The 18,889-nt window shown below is 42.0% G+C and overlaps 1 protein-coding gene across 3 annotated transcripts; it reads left to right on the plus strand.

The window, feature by feature from the left end:
- Positions 1–193: 193 nt before the first annotated feature.
- On the plus strand, positions 194–18,772 carry spata13 (spermatogenesis associated 13). Of its 3 annotated transcripts, none has more exons than XM_061713674.1 (13): positions 194–635; positions 8,407–9,984; positions 11,633–12,067; positions 13,629–13,773; positions 13,968–14,095; positions 14,335–14,514; positions 15,056–15,235; positions 15,464–15,643; positions 15,738–15,970; positions 17,188–17,317; positions 17,398–17,773; positions 17,911–17,985; positions 18,101–18,772. In XM_061713674.1, the coding sequence occupies exons 1-13, from the start codon at positions 627–629 to the stop codon at positions 18,265–18,267; spliced, it is 3,816 nt and encodes a 1,271-aa protein (XP_061569658.1). In that variant the 5' UTR covers positions 194–626; the 3' UTR covers positions 18,268–18,772. The 3 variants fall into 3 exon arrangements, with proteins under 3 accessions (XP_061569658.1, XP_061569659.1, XP_061569660.1); XM_061713675.1 differs by lacking the exon at positions 194–635 and adding an exon at positions 4,425–4,528; XM_061713676.1 differs by lacking the exons at positions 194–635; positions 8,407–9,984 and adding an exon at positions 10,853–11,150.
- The last annotated feature ends 117 nt before the right edge of the window (positions 18,773–18,889 follow it).

An 18,889-nucleotide genomic window follows, 5' to 3' on the forward strand; every position in this document is an offset into this window, starting at 1 on the left:
GCCTTGTTGACTCTTTTTTCCTCCTCACTGAGGAGCGTTAGAGGTGGGCGTGGTTTACTTATCAGGGGGTCTTTCGGGGTGAATTCTGATTGGCTGTCAGCAGACCATCACGTCGCGGTCAGCCAATCAGCGCTACGGCAACCCCTTGACGCCCCGCCCCCTCCACAAACACAGCAACAAGTGCATCGATGATGCTCCAAGATCCCTTTCAACTGGATCTACCTACGAACTAGCGAGCGACTTCTTGAGTAATAAGTCGCGTGATTCACCATTTTCCTGCAGTCACTTGACCAAAGACGAGTTTTGCCGGTTCGCTGAAGTGAAATTAGAAACCCCCGCAGACATTTCGCAATTGAGAAGAAGTTCATCAGCGAGGTCTTGAGCTTAGCTGGCGTCGCTAGCCGAGTTAGTGTCTCAGGAGTCAGCCAGGCGTTTGTTTCAGTGTGTGTGTGTGAGGCAGAACTAACACCGACATGTTTGAGTGTGTGTGAGGGGGGACCAAACACCGACATGTTTCTGGCCAGAGGACACCCAGAGAGAGGCGGCGGACCGCTGGAGGGGGGCGACCGCTTCTTCCCCAGGGATGAATAGTAACACCGCTGAAGGGTCAGGAGACTCCAGCCACTATGAGCAATGTGAGTTTGACTCTTTCTCTTTCTCTTTCTTTCTGACTTACATCCAGTACTCGAGTTGTAAAAAACAATCAGGGGGGGTGGTGGATTTTATCATATGGGGACAGATAATTTGTGCTGATTACAAATAATATAATATATTACAAATAATAGCAGTGACCAAAACACCTGCAGAAATACTGCAGGAATGACATAGCAGCAGTTAAATGCAGCCAAAACACAACGATAAAAAACAGTTTTCTTAACAATGTGACTCTGTCCTTCACAGGATAAGTAAAATGGATCACTGCAAAAACTCAAAATCTTTACAAGAATATTTGTCTTTTAATATTTCTAGTTAAAATGTCTCATTTTAGTAAAAAAAAATCTCATTACACTTAAAACAAGACTCATCACTGGAAAAAACAACAATTTTCACCTGTTTCAAGTAGATTTTCACTTTTTTCACCCACTGGCAGATTTTTCTACTTATTTCAAGTGAAAATTTACTTGAAACAGGTGAAAATTGTCAAATAAGTTATTTTTCTGGTGTTATTTTTCTGGTGATGACTCTAAATGTTGAAATAGCAGTAAAACCACATTCATTGATGAAATGACATAAGGGATGGAAAGGGGGGGTGGCAGTTTTACAGGGTACATCATAATTGTAACAGATGAAATAATAACAAATCAATTTTAAATGTTGTATATGTGTAGCTGCAGTGATTCCCCATCTCGGGCGTGTGTCTGAAATGGGACCTGGGGGGGTTAAGTTAAATTATGGTTCCGCGTTAAATCTACGTCGTAGCCTACGGCGTAGGTTACGCGGCGACGCGTTCCTTACGCCGTAGGCTCTGCGTTGGTGTAACGCGGAACCATGAATCAGCCTTTATTGTGGTGCATTACAGCGGTGGTTGTTATAGTGATGTGGGAGATGCCAGGCTGAGCTGGGAGTTGGTGCAGGAGGGGGTTTGGGCCAGCTACTACAAAGAGCTCAACGGCCCAGTAAGGCAAGGAAAGGAAAGGAAAGGCAAGTTTATTTGTATAGCACAATTCAACACAAGGTAATTCAAAGTGCTTTACATTAACATTAAAAGCAGCAAGACACAATTAAACAGTAAATTACAAATACAATTAAAAGAAAAGAGGTAAAATATTGGATATGATAAGAGTACGCTTCAGTAAACAGTAATGTTTTTAGGCCTGATTTAAAGGATCTACAGTTTGAGCAGACCTCAGGTCTACAGGAAGTTTGTTCCACCGGTGAGGAGCAGAATAACTGAACGCTGCCTCACCTTGCTTGGTTCTGGTTCTTGGGAACCACAACAAACCAGATCCAGATGAACCTCAGGGGTCTGGGAGCTTCATAGGGAACTAACAGATCCAGCATGTATTTTGGTCCAAGACCATTCAGGTCTTTGTAGACCAGCAGTAAGATTTTAAACTCTATCCTTTGACTCACTGGAAGCCAGTGTAGTGATTTCATGACCGGTGTAATATTTTCCAGTTTCCTGGTGTTTGTAAGGACTCTGGCGGCAGCGTTCTGGATCAGCAGAAAAGAAAATTAACGTAGAAATAAACACAGCACTTGAGCTCTGAGTTTTTATTCAGTGTAACCCCCTCTCATATGAGCTTGTTTTCAAATTATGCTTAAGAGTGAAAAATGAGTCACACTTTTTTCCCATGAAATCTCATGTTGAGGTTTTTCATTGGTAATCACCGTTGCATGTCAGTGTCCTCCTTTAATCCAATCTCATGATTTTTACTACAGGAGTAAACCATTATAATGAGATTGTACCATAGTAATTTGGTTTTGGGTTGACATAAAATCCAACACTTAGACTTCAGCTTCCTTCAGTAAATAGCTTCCTCTTGAGAAAGTTTTAGTTTTTTTTGTGTTTTGAATGTTGATGGACCATCCTTTCAGTTGTTGTGGCATTGCTGTCGGGTTACACCATAGGTTGATGACAAGAAGGCTCACTGTTTTTTTTGTCCCCACTAAGCCTTGTACATTGTGTGGTGTTAGATTTCTGGTTGTCTGTCTCTGTGACAGTCCGCTGCAGATCAGTTGAGTATGTGGTTGCCTGAGTGAGAGTGCAGGCACTCCCAGATTTGGCTTCTACCTGTAGTTCCCACGTTCCATAGGAAGGGGCGTGGTGTCTCATATGCGCCTTCTTTGTGCCCGATCAAAAATGAGGAACTAGGTCGTAGACAAGTCTGAGACTCTAACCTGGAAACTGAAGTTGAGCGCTCACCTGATCCATGTGGGATCCATTTCAAAATCAAGTCAGATTCTTTAAATAAGTAAAATAAATGTAGAGATAAGTTAGTAAGTAAAGTAACATTTTGTTTATATAGCACCTTTTCAAGATAAAAATCACAAAGCTTCACAATAAAACACAGGACAAATCATAAAATATAAAGATTAAACAAAAGCAAGTTTAAAAAGATGCATTTTTAGCAGTTTTTTAAAAAAGATTGCAGAGTTTACAGATCTCAGGGACATCACTCGAAAAGAAGATCACTTGATCCAGCGTGTGATTTTAAAATGAAATATGTTAACGTTTATGTTTGGTTGACTTCCTTTTGCCATGAAGGCAAACAGGCTTAGTTACCCCCTGCAGTAAAGGCCCGATGGCCTGTTTACAAGCTTTAGGTGTCATTCAATCAGTGCCGAATAGATAAGCGTTCCTCCTGATTAGACTATCATGTGTAGATGAAACCAGTCCCAAACACAGACTGGTAAAGCTCCACTAATCAGATTATTTCTGGAATGGCGGAGGAAGAGAGTATATGCACTCCCACTTGCACACACTGGATCCTCCCACGATAGATTCCCTTCAGAGCTTACTTGCTGGCATTTTTTATCTCCAAGTGGAGACAGGTTTAAAGGTTGGCTCAAAACCAGCAACGCACAAAAAAAATAATATGGATTCATAGTAGTCACTAATGTCAAGTGTTGCTTAATATTAAAAGGCACTTAAACATTCGCTTGTACTTGAAAGACAAAATACAGTGACTTTTTCAACTTGAGCTCAACATGCTACTACAGCTTAAGTTTCACAAAAACCCTGGTTGCACAGACCGACAAAGCTAATCAGCCTATCTGTTTCCTCAAACACTATCTGTTGTTGTTTAACAGCATACTAGATAGGAGTGTCCTCTTCACAGCATTTATTCATCAAGACAAAAACATTTACAGACTGGAAAAGTGACAGCTTACAGTGGAATGGTTGTGCTCCAGGGTGGTTATGTCTGTCTCAAATTTACAGAGAAAGAAAATGAAGAGTCTAACTTTCCCTTGGTACCTTATCTGTGGGGGGTTTTCAATTTATTGCTCAGTTGATTTTGTCTAAATAAGTTTTGTCATAGCCTTAAGCTGAGCAGTACCTCTGCAGACGGTCGCTTCACACAACACATTTTAGATTGTGTTGCATAAGAGGAGTGAGTCCTTCATTTAAATGCTTTCCTCCCTTCTGCGCACACGTGTGTGAGCGCACATGGGTATAACTGCAGGTCGTGCTGAGTACCACGTGAATGGATGCGCTGACTAATTGCAAATGTGTTTTCTGGAATGCAACATGTACACAAGATTGTGCCTAAAGTCAGTGTGTACATGTTTATGTATCTGGATGCATGTTCCTCCCTGACTCTGGGAGTCTAATCTGAGGATGGCTCCAGCTGGCCGCCATGTGTGTGAGTGTTTGTGTTTCCGGGAACGGGTGGGGGGGTGGGACTCCTCCCTGAGCTCTTAATTAACTCTGGACCAGATCTTCTAGTGTGCTGCTCCCACCGACAGATTAGCAAGAGGAAGCTGGCATGAGGCAGTGATCCTGGCATGTGGGCAACATAGAATAGTTAAAAGTCCTCAAATTGATGAGCATTCTCAGACTGTAGGAAGTGACGTAACCATACAGGTAAGTAATGCTAGTTTAAATAGCTGCAATGTGTATGATTGTAGACATGCACGTGTTTTATATTTGATTTGAATGTTGAACTTTCAAAATAGCTGCCCTTTAAATTTCAATCACAGAAAAAATATATCACATCTGCTATTCTCTTTAAAACTTTAATTTAATTTTGAAATAACTGGAGGTGGAGGAAAGTATGCATTTATTAAATATATATTTGTACTGTGGATTTATTCAAGATGGAAAAAAATAGTACATAGATTTAAGTGGGATTTATCCGATGACAGCCGTGATTTCTTCTGCCTTTTTTTGTAAGTATTGAGTATTTGCTGATTTTGTTCAAGTAAATGGTTAAGGAAAAGCTAAATATTCTTACAGTTTCAAGCTTGTGGTTATTTGGATTACCCAATTATTAAAAAGGCACATTATTTTTGTGTTGATAGGTAAGTTGATTTATTGACTAAATGTCAGTTCTTCAGGTAAAAAGTCTCCATCTTGCCGCGAGGCAATGGTGCTAACCCCCAATCTATAATGTTACCTCCTATATAACCTTTTATATTATAAAAATGATATGATGTAGAGGTTACAGTATACACAAGAAAATACCTGCAAATTTCAATGCTGAATTTGCTTCTTACCTACCATAAATATCAAAAGTCTTGACTTTTGAGAATAAAAGTATGTTTACCATGTGTATTGGTGCGTATTTTGAGATTAATGCATTCACTGAATTAAAAAAATATATAATACATGTCCCTAAGCTGTCTTCCACACTCAAGCCTGTAGATATAGGCCAAATAAGAGACGGAGGCGGAGTTGACTGTAAGAGCATCTTACCACCCTTCTCAGCTTGGCTCTCACAAACAACGCTGCCAAAAATTAGGAGATGCCAACTGGCGCGTGACAGTAGGCACCTCCTACAGGCATTGAAGGAGCGGACAGTTGGTTGGAAATCATGACTAGAGCATTCAGCACAAAAACAAGCTACCTGTGCTGTAAAAACAATTTCCCAATGCCTCCTATCTTTCTTGCAAAGCAGAAAGATAGGGGATCAAAATGAGATCAAATGATTGATACTGTGGTTTTCTGTGGGGGGAGTTGTCTTTTTTTTTTTCACCCACTTTGTTCATATTTTGATTCCTCCGCTACTCTGGAGGAGAAAGCACAAGAAGACAATTCAGCAAACTTTTGAAAGCAGCACATTGTTCCCGAGCGGTGTTTAGTGTCTGTCAGCAGCGGTGCTTGGCAGCGGTGGCTCTGTGTTTACATAAGTGTGCAGCGTGATGGAGAAAGCTGGTTGAAATGACAGCAGATCCCACAGAGAGGTTGATTGAGAAAGCTCATCTGCTGCTAAACATGCATGGAGAAGTATGGGAACGTTCCAGAAACTCCTGCTACTCTTTGCATGCAGTGCTGTTGCAGCTCAAACATGGTCCTACAATTGATACTTTTAAAAGCCCAAAAGTCAGAAGAAGCCACCAGTGCAGACTGAACTTGTCACCACAGAGAGTAAAGGCCTGCATTTGCATGATAGCCGTTGTCAAAGCTAACTGGTTGGGGCCCCTTTGTGTTGTAGTGGAAGTGCCCCCAGGCAGCTGTTGACACTAATGATCGTGAGCTGTTCATTTGACATCCGTGTGAAAGTATTCTTTGCAAGCATACTGTCTGTGTGGCCCCAAGAAACCGTTGAATCGCAGCCACCTGTGATCTTCATGGATCATGCAATCCATGATAATGATGACTTTTATATGATTATATGATGTATTTGGCAAGACATAACATCCACCTGACAAAATAAACATGACATATCAAATAAAGAATGCTACTTACAGCCATGTTTGAGATGTCAAATATCAGATTTTGATGTTTAACTCCATATCTGAATCTGCATCTGACTGACTCTCAACTTGTATCTGTCTCTCTAGTGACTTATCTTAAGGCCATTTCATGGTTTCTTTTTGACCAGTCGAATGGACAAGATGAAACCATGCACTGTTCATGTGCTAATTTAGGTAAGACTGTCTGTAATGTTGGCAGATTCCACACTGATGCATTCAGATGAAAAATGGTGACTTAATGACTGCAAGGTGAGGAGCTCTTGGGAGGCCGCAAGAAAATAATCAGTTTATATGCTTGGGATGACGGGTGGATCTTTCAGAGATCTTCAAAAAAAGGCTGCTACTAGAAGTGGAATTGAATCTAGTGGCTACTTCTTTTGTTTTGATGGCTCAACAAATGGTCACGGTGCACACTAAGCAACACATAGAAACAAACCCTTGAAGGGGATGCTTGCTAACCCTTGATGACCTGTGCATATATGTGGATTTAAAACAAAAAAAAAACATCCTGTCCAGTGAGAGATAGAACATTTACAAGAAATAATGAGCTACATAAATAAAATAATATCAGTAAATTAAAGAAACATGTGCAGTATAAAAACAATATCTGCAATACAGGACTGTCTCAGAAAATTAGAATATTGTGATAAAGTCCTTTCGTTTTCTGTAATGCAAAAATGTCATACATTCTGGATTCATTACAAATCAACTGAAATATTGTAAGCCTTTTATTATTTTAATATTGCTGATCATGGCTTACAGCTTAAGAAAACTCAAATATCCTATCTCAAAAAATGAGAATATTTTGGTAATCTTAATCTTAAACTGTAAGCCATAATCAGCAATATTAAAATAATAAAAGGCTTGCAATATTTCAGTTGATTTGTAATGAATCCAGAATTTATGACATTTTTGTTTTTTTAATTGCATTACAGAAAATAAAGGACTTTATCACAATATTCTAATTTTCTGAGACAGTCCTGTATATCTTAAGTAATTTATTTTGCAATAGAATAAGCAGATTTGAATAGAAGGTGAGTTGTGTATATATTGTGCTTTGTTTTACAGTATTGCACTTTTGTTTTACAATACAGATAATGTAGTGTAGTGAAAAGATAACTGGTTATTGTCTTGTTGTTTCAAAGTATGTGGTGTTTATTCCAATAAATACTAAAATAACCCTTGTATATTCTCACTCTGCAATATTGGTGCCGTTTTGAAAGTTCCCAATGACCGAAGGAGTGCTAGAACAGTTAAAGTAGACGAAAGCTGTTGCATAAGTAAAAACAAATGTGAAAACTATCAAATATTTGTATTTTGTTAGTCTGTTGCCATCCACTGCAACTGCTTTCAGCAATGAGTTCAAAAGTGTCACACATCTGAGCACCACACAGCCCTCCCCTTCACCGCCCCCTCATTTTCTGTGTAATCTGGGAAAAAAAGGGCAATTTATTGCATTAATCACAATGGATTAGGAAGTTTCATTGCTTAGTCACGCTCACAAAGCTGCACTTCAAAGCCTCAGCAGCATTAGCCCCTGCCCCGCATCAAACACACATAAAGCTGAAGTGAGCACCCCCGCCACCCCAGCCGGGGCCTCAGCCTTCCTTGGACATTGACATACAGCAACGAGGACAAATACATGTTGTGTTCTCAGTAAAATGTCCCTCTCCTTTGGACCCTGAAGCCACTGACTAATACTTGTCTTTTTGTTTATCCGTGTCTCGCTCTGTCATCTCTCCATTACTCATCTTACATAGAAACACAAGGGACACTATCATGTAAATGCACAATAGATCATTTCTATGTTACCATGCAGTTGAGCATACTTACATGTGGTTTTCAGTTTGTCAGTAATTGCTTAATAGATCATTATATAATGCATTTTATTCAGCAAAAAGCATGTATAATCATTTCAGTTTGTGTAAACTACTTTTGTTCGATCAGTAAATGCAGCTTGTACATAGAGCCATATCAATAACACTTTTAATTCAATCATGCAGCATTTGAAGGTCATTAAATGCAGTTTTGTATTTTGTATTGCAGGCAGATCAAAAGGAGAGGGTCTTGTCCACAAGCGAAGACCCAATCCCTTGTCTTCACAGCTCAAAAGTTGATCTCCTGATCAGGAGCGGTGATGTGTATCCGTTTCCGAACCCCGCTGAGAGAAGTTCAGTTCCACATCTGCTGTCTGGATGCAATGCCCAGGTACAGCCAGCGAGCGCTGGTCCTTGCTCTGATGAGAACAGACTGAATGGCATCAACTCCTCCGCCTGGTCCAACCCTGTTATTGTTCAGCCAGAAGGAAAGCCATACTCCACAAGAATCATGAGGCTTTTTTCTAATTCAAGGAAGATCCCCGTCTCCTCTCACAGTCCATCCACTGACAGTCCAACCTCAACTCACAGCAATGACAGCAACAGCGGCCCCCTTCCTGCGACAGGACTCGCAGGGTTTGGTGTCGTTGACTCCTTTAAAAAACTACGATCATCGGTGCTACAAGGTATCCAGAGTAAAGGGGCAATAAGCCACAATGGAGAACATGTCTCTTTACCTGAACAGGAACTGGTTAATGGCTCAGCGGTGAGCGGTACTAATCCCGGTCTAGCCAATGCAGCATTTCATTCAAAGACTGCAGAAGGATATAATGTGTCCAATGGAAATTTGACAGGGCAAATGTTTGCTGCGACAAGCCAGTATGGCTCAGATATTGAAGACTATGATGATGAAGAAACTGAGGGAGATGGTCTCACACGAAACTCTCGATTCTCCAGGAGCATCAGGAGAGCATACGGAGCAGGACGCATCAGTTTACTCGACATGATGAATGGAAGACAAGTCGGAAGTAACCCAAATCAAACTGCACTTACCACAGAGAAACTAAGTCAGACATCTAAGGCCGATGTCCTAACAGAAGAACCGAATGAAAACACAAACGTGAAGGTTCTGAGCAGACTGAGCAAAAGTGCGGAGAACCTTCACATATTTAAGGCGCCTTTTAGACGCAAACCACCATCTCCTTCCCCCCAAGAAGACCCCCAGAGGAATAGTTCATTAAACGGGAGACCAAACATCCAAAGGACATCCAGCGCTTCTTCGGTGGACCTCCGGGACCATGCCGGTGGCCACAGAAGAGGCCTGGTGAAGACCAAGGCACCGATGCTGAAGCTAGTTGGCAGCATGACTGATCTAACTGTCCGACGCAGGAGAAGTCCTTCCCCCAGTCCCACTTCTCCGTCTCCCTTGTCACCATTGACCCGCCTTCATGACGATTATTCTCGCCGCATACCTTGCCTACAAAACAGTGAACGACAGCGTCGGCCGTTGACGACTGCTGTTCAGGTCAGTTCTTGTCATGAACACGCTCCTCTGATTCATCACCAACCAGAGAACTACACCAGCCAAGAACCACATACGGTTATTATTGACCCCCTTTCCTCGGAGCCCCCAGAGACTACAGAGCATATTTATCCTGCTATCTCTGCACATCATGACACGCTGATGCTGCCTGTTGCCACAACAGGTAGTTATAATCACATGGTTGAATGTATTTCATCTACGTTCAACCAAAAAGAGCCTTTACAACACCAAGGACAGACTGAGAGCAGCCCGCTACCAGATGAGGTGAGGCACAAGCTTTAGTCCATCACTTAGCAACTGTTTTCCTTCTCCTCTTTCCTTATTTACCCAGGATATATTCTGTTACACCCAAGGAAATGATGACATATGATGTTTCTTATTTAAAGAAACATCTGAGAACGATCTGAGAAAAACCTTAATCTTTTACTATTACTTTCATCTATCTCATGTTATCAGTTTTAAAAGCAATATGTGTTTGTGTCAAAGGGTAAAAGCATGCATGTTACCTCAGGTCTGAATGGGTTAAATATATTCCTGCTAAAAATAATAAACAATGGGCAGAGATGCATGGGATTATAAATAAACTGCCAGATAAAGGTGCTACTGTTTCAAAAGGGGGCAGCAGTAAAGACAGGAAAGAGTGAACCTCTTATCATCTATATTAGTGTTATCATTGTTGAGTATCTCCATGACCTTGACCCATGTCATAGGAAATGAAACCTCAGTCTTTGCAGTGATCTTTAAATTTACTGAGATACGTTCTCACAGCAAGGTGATACTTGTCAGTATGGCGCATGTATGTTTTAAAAAAAGAAAAGTGTGTGTGTCAAATATATCACGTCAAAGTGATAACAATGATTGACCCTACTGTTCGTGTCAGTCGTGTTTGTATCCCGACCTCTGCTGCTGCAGAGTCACATGCCGAAGCCATTTGGGTGCTGTGCTGCCTGGCAGCCTGAAGGAGCAGAGAGAGTTAATGATTAGGCTTTGTTTATGATTAGTGGCACTTGCGCAAAATGGCTCCATAGTCCCGCTCCTGTGGGAGGGTGGAAGGCTCAGACTGAGCTCAGCCCTCCCTCTCCCTCTCCCCCTTCCCTGTAGACGTAGCTCCATAGATCAAAGTCCAGCACCATGAACTCCAGGCTTGAGACGGCTAACAGCACCACCAAGTAGACAGGACAGCAAACAGAATTTTAGTCAATGTCTTTAGGTCTAAAAGTCAGATTTTTCTCTTACGATGAATTGAAAAAACAGCCCTGTTTTTCTTTAGAAGTCAATGAGCTTTAGCCGGCCTCAGAAAAATGTAGGGTCTTGGCCTCGGGAACCATAGACCAGCAAGTGTTTGTGTGTGTTTCACAATGGTTCTAGCACACTGTGTGCCTTTCCAGTGTTTATGCCGGGGTCCGGACCCAGACCGGGAAAAGCAAGAGGTGAGGTTTGAGTTTGTTTGATGAATAAAAGTCTTAGTTGTGATTTTCCTCTAAGCATTCGCCAGTATATGAGTCTTGGGAGTGTGATATCTGCTGACGTATGCATGTCAGCAGATAAATATATTTTCCTGCAGTTTCTGTTCAAGTTTTTGTTTGAATTTGGATTTGATAAAGCTTGCGGTTTTATTGTGTTCAGTATGTTGATTCAGTCAACATGACTTTACTAACAAAAACATAAAGTTTCACATGAGAATCCTGATAAAGTTGTTCTGCCTGGAGATTTGACAAAAAAGTTGTGACTTTTCAAGACTTCAAATACCATTTTGCTCAGTTTCTTAATAACAGATCTTTTCCCCTGCAACAAGTTCCATATCTCTTCCTCATCATTGCACCACGTGCCTGTGCAGTCACAGGTCGTTGAACAGGGGAAAGTCAGTCATTGCTCTTGGTTACTCTTTTAACATTTTCCTTTAATCCCCCAGGTGACATCGTATCGACAAGAACAAAAGTCACTTCTGCAAACAGAGGAATACTCTCCAGCAGCCAGCAGCACACCTTCCGTCTCCTCAGCGTGCCTCCCGGAGTCGCCCGTATCCCCCACATCTCCCACAGATACAGAAACGCCCGCCGTCAAGCCCAGGAGAAGAAATGGGCGCCCAAGACCTCGGCCCATCTCTGACTATGCGCAGCTGGTTTCCAGGAAGCATTCCATCCCTGAGGAAGCAGCAGAGTTGCTTCATGAGGAAAGGACAGCAGATACACTGCTGCATAAAGGCTGCGGTAATCACGGAAATGGAAACAGCCCTGAAAGCAGCGGTATAAAGGGGGATGTTCAGAAGCAGCGGCCCATCTCAGTGGCAGGAGCTGGGGATCTGTTCTCTGCAGATGCAGAACTGAAGGAGGACCACCTTGCCTGTGTAAGCTTTTCCAGCTTTTACCGAGCATTTGTGTTATTTAAAACCTTCAGTTAGGTTCGTATGATTAAACTGGACATTTGGTACATAAAAAAAATGCAGCAGAACTGCTATGACAGAACTACAGTGGGGAGAACAAGTATTTGATACACTGCCGATTTTGCAGGTTTTCCCACTTGCAAAGCATGTAGAAGTCTGTAATTTTTATCATAGGTACTCTTCAACTGTGAGTGATGGAATCTAAAAAAAAAAAATCCAGAAAATCACATTGTTTGATTTTTAAGTAATTGATTTGCATTTTATTGCATGACATAAGTATTTGATACATCAGAAAAACAGAACTTAATATTTGGTATAGAAACCTTTGTTTGCAATTATCCTTAACTACAGACATTTCCTGTAGTTCTTGACCAGGTTTGCACACACTGCAGCAGGGATTTTGGCCCACTCCTCCATACAGATCCTTCAGGTTTCGGCGCTGGGCAATACAGACTTTCAGCTCCCTCCAAAGATTTTCTATTGGGTTCAGGTGTGGACAGGTGTCTTTTATACAGGTAACGAGTTCAAACAGGTGCAGTTAATACAGGTAATGAGTGGAGAACAGGAGGGCTTCTTAAAGAAGAACTAACAGGTCTGTGAGAGCCGGAAGTCTTACTGGTTGACAGATGATCAAATACTTATGTCATGCAATAAAATGCAAATTAATTACTTAAAAATCATACAATGTGATTTTCTGGATTTTTTTTTTAGATTCCATCACTCACAGTTGAAGAGTACCTATGATAAAAAATTACAGACTTCTACATGCTTTGCAAGTGGGAAAACCTGCAAAATTGGCAGTGTATCAAATACTTGTTCTCCCCACTGTACAATGTAACTTTCAAGTTTGTTTTCCATGTAATTTTGTTAAATTAGAGCAAACAGTTATGATGATAGGTCTTCCTGCTCCATCTAAAGATACAGACGTTTGGTCAAGATGGTGTCAAATATTGCACTAACATATTCTCAATGTTTTCAAAAGTGGGGGAAACAAAACTAAACTGCCCACCATTTGTTTTCTTTGCATTTTTAGTACAATTGGACCATTAGCAATGTTCTTTCCAAATTCTGGTTTCTGGCTTCCTTCAACCTGCCGATACCAGTTTTGCCTGTCTGTTTGGTTCTTTTCCCTACAACTATAATCACATGAATACATTAACTTGATCAACCTTAAACGATAGCAGGGGCGCCAGGTGTGCACTCTACTGGTTTTGTTCCTTTAACCTTCGCTAGTATCATAACAATCACCATGCTCAGCAGAGAGATGCTATTTTAAGTGTTGGTTTAAGTCAGGGGTGTCCAAAGTCGGTCTCTGAGGCCCACTGTACTACATGCTTTAAATGTTTCCCTGTTTCCACACACCTGATTCTAATCAATGCTCGTCATCAGCTCGACTTCAAGGTCAGTATAACTGTTAATGACCCAGCCATGTCTGTCAGGGTCACGGAAACGTCTAAAACCTGCAGGACACCGGCCCTCGAGGAAAAAAGTGACTTTTTTGTTGTTGTTTTTGTCATCTCTGCAGGCTTTGTCACGACCGCCAATCCCCTCCCACAAGGTTCCCCCCTACCGAGGCGTTTCTGCCCGGTTTCGTCCCTCAGTGCTCTCCCAGAGCACCCCTATCGGGCTGGACCGTGTGGGGCGGCGCAGACTCCACAGAGTGCTCAGCGGTAAGAACTGGCCTTGTTTATGTGTAACAAGGATTCAGACATTTCTGTCTGGGAGCAAATGGGGGTCGAGGAATGTCAATAAGCGTGTTGGAAGAAAATGTTGACATTGAGCCAGGTGTGGGTGTTTGTGCATTTGTGACTTGTTTTCTGTGTCGGCGCCGTGCAGTTTCATAATCTCTGCATGAATGTCGCAGATGGTACGTCTGGGTGCTCTGCCACACTCGATGACAGCGTGAGCGAGGAGGAGATGGGAAGCTTTGATGAACTCAATGATGTCACGCCCTACCTCCAGCCGGGAGTTGAGCTCTCTGCGCTCAACAAGGTGAGGTCGAGGAGAACTTTTCATCTCCAAAAGTTGTGCATCAAATTCACAATGAAGCATTTTATCTTGCTGTTCATCTCCGTCATGAGCAGCCAAGAGAAAATGTTTGTGTTTGCAAAATATTTGGCCACAGCTCAGCAGAACAGACAACCGCTGCCATGTCCGCATGACTAGGCATAATCTTAAAATGTTAGATTTAGGCTTAAGAGTCCATGTAATTGTATGTTTATTTTCCTCAGTGGATAAGCTCTGGCCATGCGGTGTATGCTGAAGCTCTCTGGGATCATGTGACCATGGAGGAGCAGGAACTGGCCTTCAAGGCTGGAGACGTTATCCACGTCCTGGATGCCTCACATAAGGACTGGTGGTGGGGAAGGGGAGCTGACCGGGAAGCCTGGTTCCCTTCCAGCTTTGTTAGGGTAAGTGGACGTTCTGACCTCCCTGTGTGTGATGCATGTTTGCTCTCCAGCAGCACAGAAAAGACCAGCAAACCAGCTTAGCTCCGAACAAACCTCAGCAGTCCTCTGAATAGTGTGTTTAAAGGCTCAAACCTCAGCGGTCCGGTGGGTTTCTGTGGTGACGACAAGTGATTGGCAGTTGAGTCCTAATTAGGCAGGTTGTGGTAACCATGGTGAAGTGACTTGATTGGCAGATGGGCATCTGCTGTGTAATTGCTTGTTGCTGAATCAGTGATTGATGAGCATTGACTGTTTAAGCTTGCACATGTTGTTACTATAGTGATGTGAAGTACTCTTTTGTCATATGAGTAGTTATTGTTCTTCCTGTAGGAATTAACTTAGTTTGCATAATGAGCTGTAGATCTTTATTTGAGTTCACTAAATCTCCAGAAATGTGTAAAGGAATTTGTTTTATTCGTTTGCTTTTATCAATAAAAAACCCCCATTTAAAAATGAGTATTGATAATGCTATTCTGTTCTTTCTCTGGTGGATTTGTTTCAGGTGCGCGTTAACCAAGAGGACTCGAGCGCTGAGAGTGTGGAGAGCGTTGCGGGCCAGGAAGATCCAGTTCCCGGGGACGCACACAGTACTCAGCACAAGGAGCAGATGAGAACCAATGTGGTTCAGGAAATAATGAATACTGAACGCATTTACATCAAACACCTGAAAGACATCTGTGAGGTATTGCCCAATGTTCTCCGTCTGCTGGTCCCTCATGCTTAATTTGCAGAAAACTTTAAGACAGTCCTAAATTCCAGTACGTACCTAGTATTTGTGGCTACTTTTCCAGAAATTACAATATGTTTACCCAAAATGTTTATTTGTGCTCTATAGCACCACCTTTTGGCTACTTTTGATACTTGTCATGGCTGGAGTGGGTATAAATAATGCTGGTTTTGTTTGTTTCAGGGTTACATCCGTCAGTGCCGGAAACATCCTGACATGTTCACAGAGCCGCAACTGAAGACCATTTTCAGCAATATAGAGGACATCTACAAATTCCAGAGGCAGTTCCTCAGAGATCTGGAGAAGAATTACAACAGAGAACAACCCCATCTCAGTGAAATAGGTTCCTGTTTTCTCCTGCAGGTTGTGACAATACTTAAAATCCTCTGCAAAGCTCAACAGACCCAGTGTCATCAACAGAATAGCTTTGTTCATGTAATATTTGTTTCTCTTAAAGGGGGAAGGCTTCTCAATCTACTCGGACTACTGTAACACTCATCCTGCTGCCTGTGCTGAGCTGCAGCGCCTCATGAAGTTGGGGAAATACAAACATTTCTTCGAGGCCTGCCGTTTGCTGCAACAGATGATTGACATTTCCATCGCTGGTTTCTTACTCACACCTGTCCAGAAGATCTGCAAATACCCACTGCAGCTGGGAGAACTGCTCAAGTACACACCTAAAGAACACAGGTAAAGACTCTACATCAGCATTTATGCTATAGCATCACATTTTTCAAATGTTGAGTGCTCAGTTAAAATATGCTCATGCAGAGGTTATATTACTCTCACAGACGCATGCAAAAAAACAGAAGTCCCCGGGTTATCTCCATGCTTGTAAGAGTCACATGTTCATGGGTTGATTAGTTTTTCAACTGCAGGTGATTAAATTTGTCTGCAAGAATAACTAACTAGTAAAAATAATTGATTCATGAGCATGTTTTATTGCGTATTTGATATTTGACATAAATGTGATGTCATGGTACACTTCATGCCAACTGAATGGCCTACATTAAATATACTGATCTGCTGCGTCACTGATAGTGAATGACATTGGTCATTTGAAAACAGTTTTGGCTGATTTGCATGGATCATAAGCGGTTTGGTTATTGCTTTAGAAATACTACGTGCTACAACAAAAAACATATTTTACCACAGTGTATACTGAAGCTAGTTATAGCAATGAAGTTCTTTACATTTACTATTTATCCGCTGCACTTTCAAAATCTAATCAAGATGCACACAATTACTCTCGCTATACCAACGCTGTTTTAAATCACTTCAGTAATTATTAATGCTCCATCTTTTTCTTTACCTTGCACACAGAAATCTTAATGTTTAGATTCGCTGAACTCGGACATCGGTTTGTAAACGAAGCCTTTAAGCTTGGCTCCTCCTTTCTGGCACTAACGCTGTTCAAAGGCCAGCTGCACAGTGAAGCAGTAAATCAGAGGAAAATAAAAACAAATTGTTATGCAGCAGCTATGTTCCCAGCACTCGCATGAACACATCCACCCCTCTGCACACAACTCACTCAGATTTTATGTGAAGTTTGAACTACAAATGTTTATACTTTCACGAGGGAGGATGAAAGACAGGGTGAAGTGACCTGAGCTATGTTTTCATGTTCCTCATCCTTACATGGTGCCATTTTCTGAATCTGTGCACTCACAATAAAGAATAAATATGGCAGCTACCAGTTGAGGGCGGTATCTTTGCTGAGAAACGCATCACCAAACACTTTGATTGGATTTGGTTTAAAAGAATGCACCATTTATTATTTTCTCATCGTACAAATGTTCTGCTTTGTGAAAATATCAAAGAAATGCCTGGTTGTCTAAGTATTTTTAGACATTGTATTTTTCGTACGGGGTCCTTGTACTCACTGGTGCCTTACTGTTTGATTGCAGTGATCACACTGGTGTCAGTAAAGCATACGAGGCTATGAAGAATGTCGCCAGTTTAATAAATGAGAGGAAGAGGCGGCTGGAGAGTATCGACACCATTGCTCACTGGCAGGTTGCTATTTTGCACTGGGAGGTGAGCACGACTACTTGTTGGATATTAACTTTAGAAATATTTTGCCAAACTTATGTAAAGTGAGTGAATGTGTGTTGAAGGGGCCAGACGTGCTGGAGCGCAGCTCTGAACTCATCCATTCTGGTGAGCTCACCCTCGTGGTCCGGCAAGGTAAAATGCAGCAGCGCAGCTTCTTCCTCTTTGACCACCAGCTGGTCTACTGCAAAAAAGACGTCCTGCGCCGGGACCTGCTCCACTACCGTGGACGGCTGGATATGGACCAGATGGAGGTGGCGGAGGTGCCCGACGGGCGGGACCCGGACCTGGGCCTGACCCTGAGGAATGCTCTGCGCCTGCGCCACGCCTCGACTCTGGAGTTCATGTGCATGCTGTGCTGCAGGAAGGCCCAGGACAAGCAGAGGTGGTTACAAGCCTTTGCCAAGGAGAGACACAGAGTCAAGGAGGACAAAGAGATGGGTGAGTCACTCTGAATACAAACAGCCACTGTGGAAAGATGTCAAATTAAAGATGAATTGTTGCCATAAAGTGGGTGACGGTAAATATTTTGAACTGAAGGTGTATTATGTTTTGTTTTTTGTTTTTCTTCAATTCAGGAATAGATATCAGTGAAGAACAAAGGAAACAGGCCATTGCTAATGCCAGAAGACCCAAACATGGGAAGCTCAAAAGTAAGGAAAATATTTTGCCTCATGTTGTTAAGATGCTCTTCAATTGGTTTTAATTTAACTTAGTTTTTGTAATTGTGTTTTTTTTTTTTTTTTGTCATGCTTTCAACCTTTTTAGCCTCCATCCCACCGCACCACCAAAACCTTCCACCGCTTCAACAGCGTCACGTCACCATACCGACCAGCGTGCCTCAGCAGCAGGTCTTTTCACTGGCTGAACCCCCAAAACGAAAGCCTCACCACCTGTTGTACACCATCACCCGCAGTGCCTTTTTTAAGAAATGAGGCTTTGCTTTGTCGTTTTTTTTTTTTCCCCACTCTTTTCTGCCTCATCAGAGCAAACCCAAACCGTCCTGAAGTCTCAAAGATTTTTCTTTTCTTGTATGTGAATGTACTGTCAGGTTTTGTTTCCGTGCCTCCATGTGTCTCGTCTTTTTGGATGTTTAAACTCGGTGCCTACAATTTTAGAGGGGCATGACAAAAGTGTTAAAATACTGACTGTTTTATTGGTTTGTGAAAATGCTGCTTACCCAAGGTGCCCCTCCTTTTTGTTTTAATTCTAGCTGACAGTTTGTTTTTTGTTTAGTTTTTTTTAAATTATGACAACAATGTATATCCTGCTTTTACACTGACAAAGATGGCTTTAGCTTTTTGCCCCCCCCCACCCCCCAACAAAGGCTGGACCCTTTTGCTGTGAGTCTGTTAGCTCTGAGCACAAAGCGGCCAGAGGATAAACTACTCATTCACATAACTTGTTTAACACTGTAAATAAAACTGTTGTACAAACACATCCAATGAGGGTTTTGTCACTTTGATATAATTGTATCTGTTCAGGCAGAAAGCCCGTTTATTAGTCTCAGTAGGAGACTTCTGCCCCGGGCTGGTGAATATGAGTTCATGGGAGTTT

Source organism: Cololabis saira, chromosome 22 (genome assembly GCF_033807715.1).
Source record: "Cololabis saira isolate AMF1-May2022 chromosome 22, fColSai1.1, whole genome shotgun sequence".
NCBI lineage: Eukaryota > Metazoa > Chordata > Actinopteri > Beloniformes > Belonidae > Cololabis > Cololabis saira.

Coding starts and splice junctions, on each gene's coding strand:
- spata13 (XM_061713674.1), top strand. Junction 9,985..11,632: donor GCAGCCCGCTACCAGATGAG/GTGAGGCACAAG, acceptor TTAATCCCCCAG/GTGACATCGTATCGACAAGA. Junction 15,644..15,737: donor GTTCCTGTTTTCTCCTGCAG/GTTGTGACAATA, acceptor TTTCTCTTAAAG/GGGGAAGGCTTCTCAATCTA.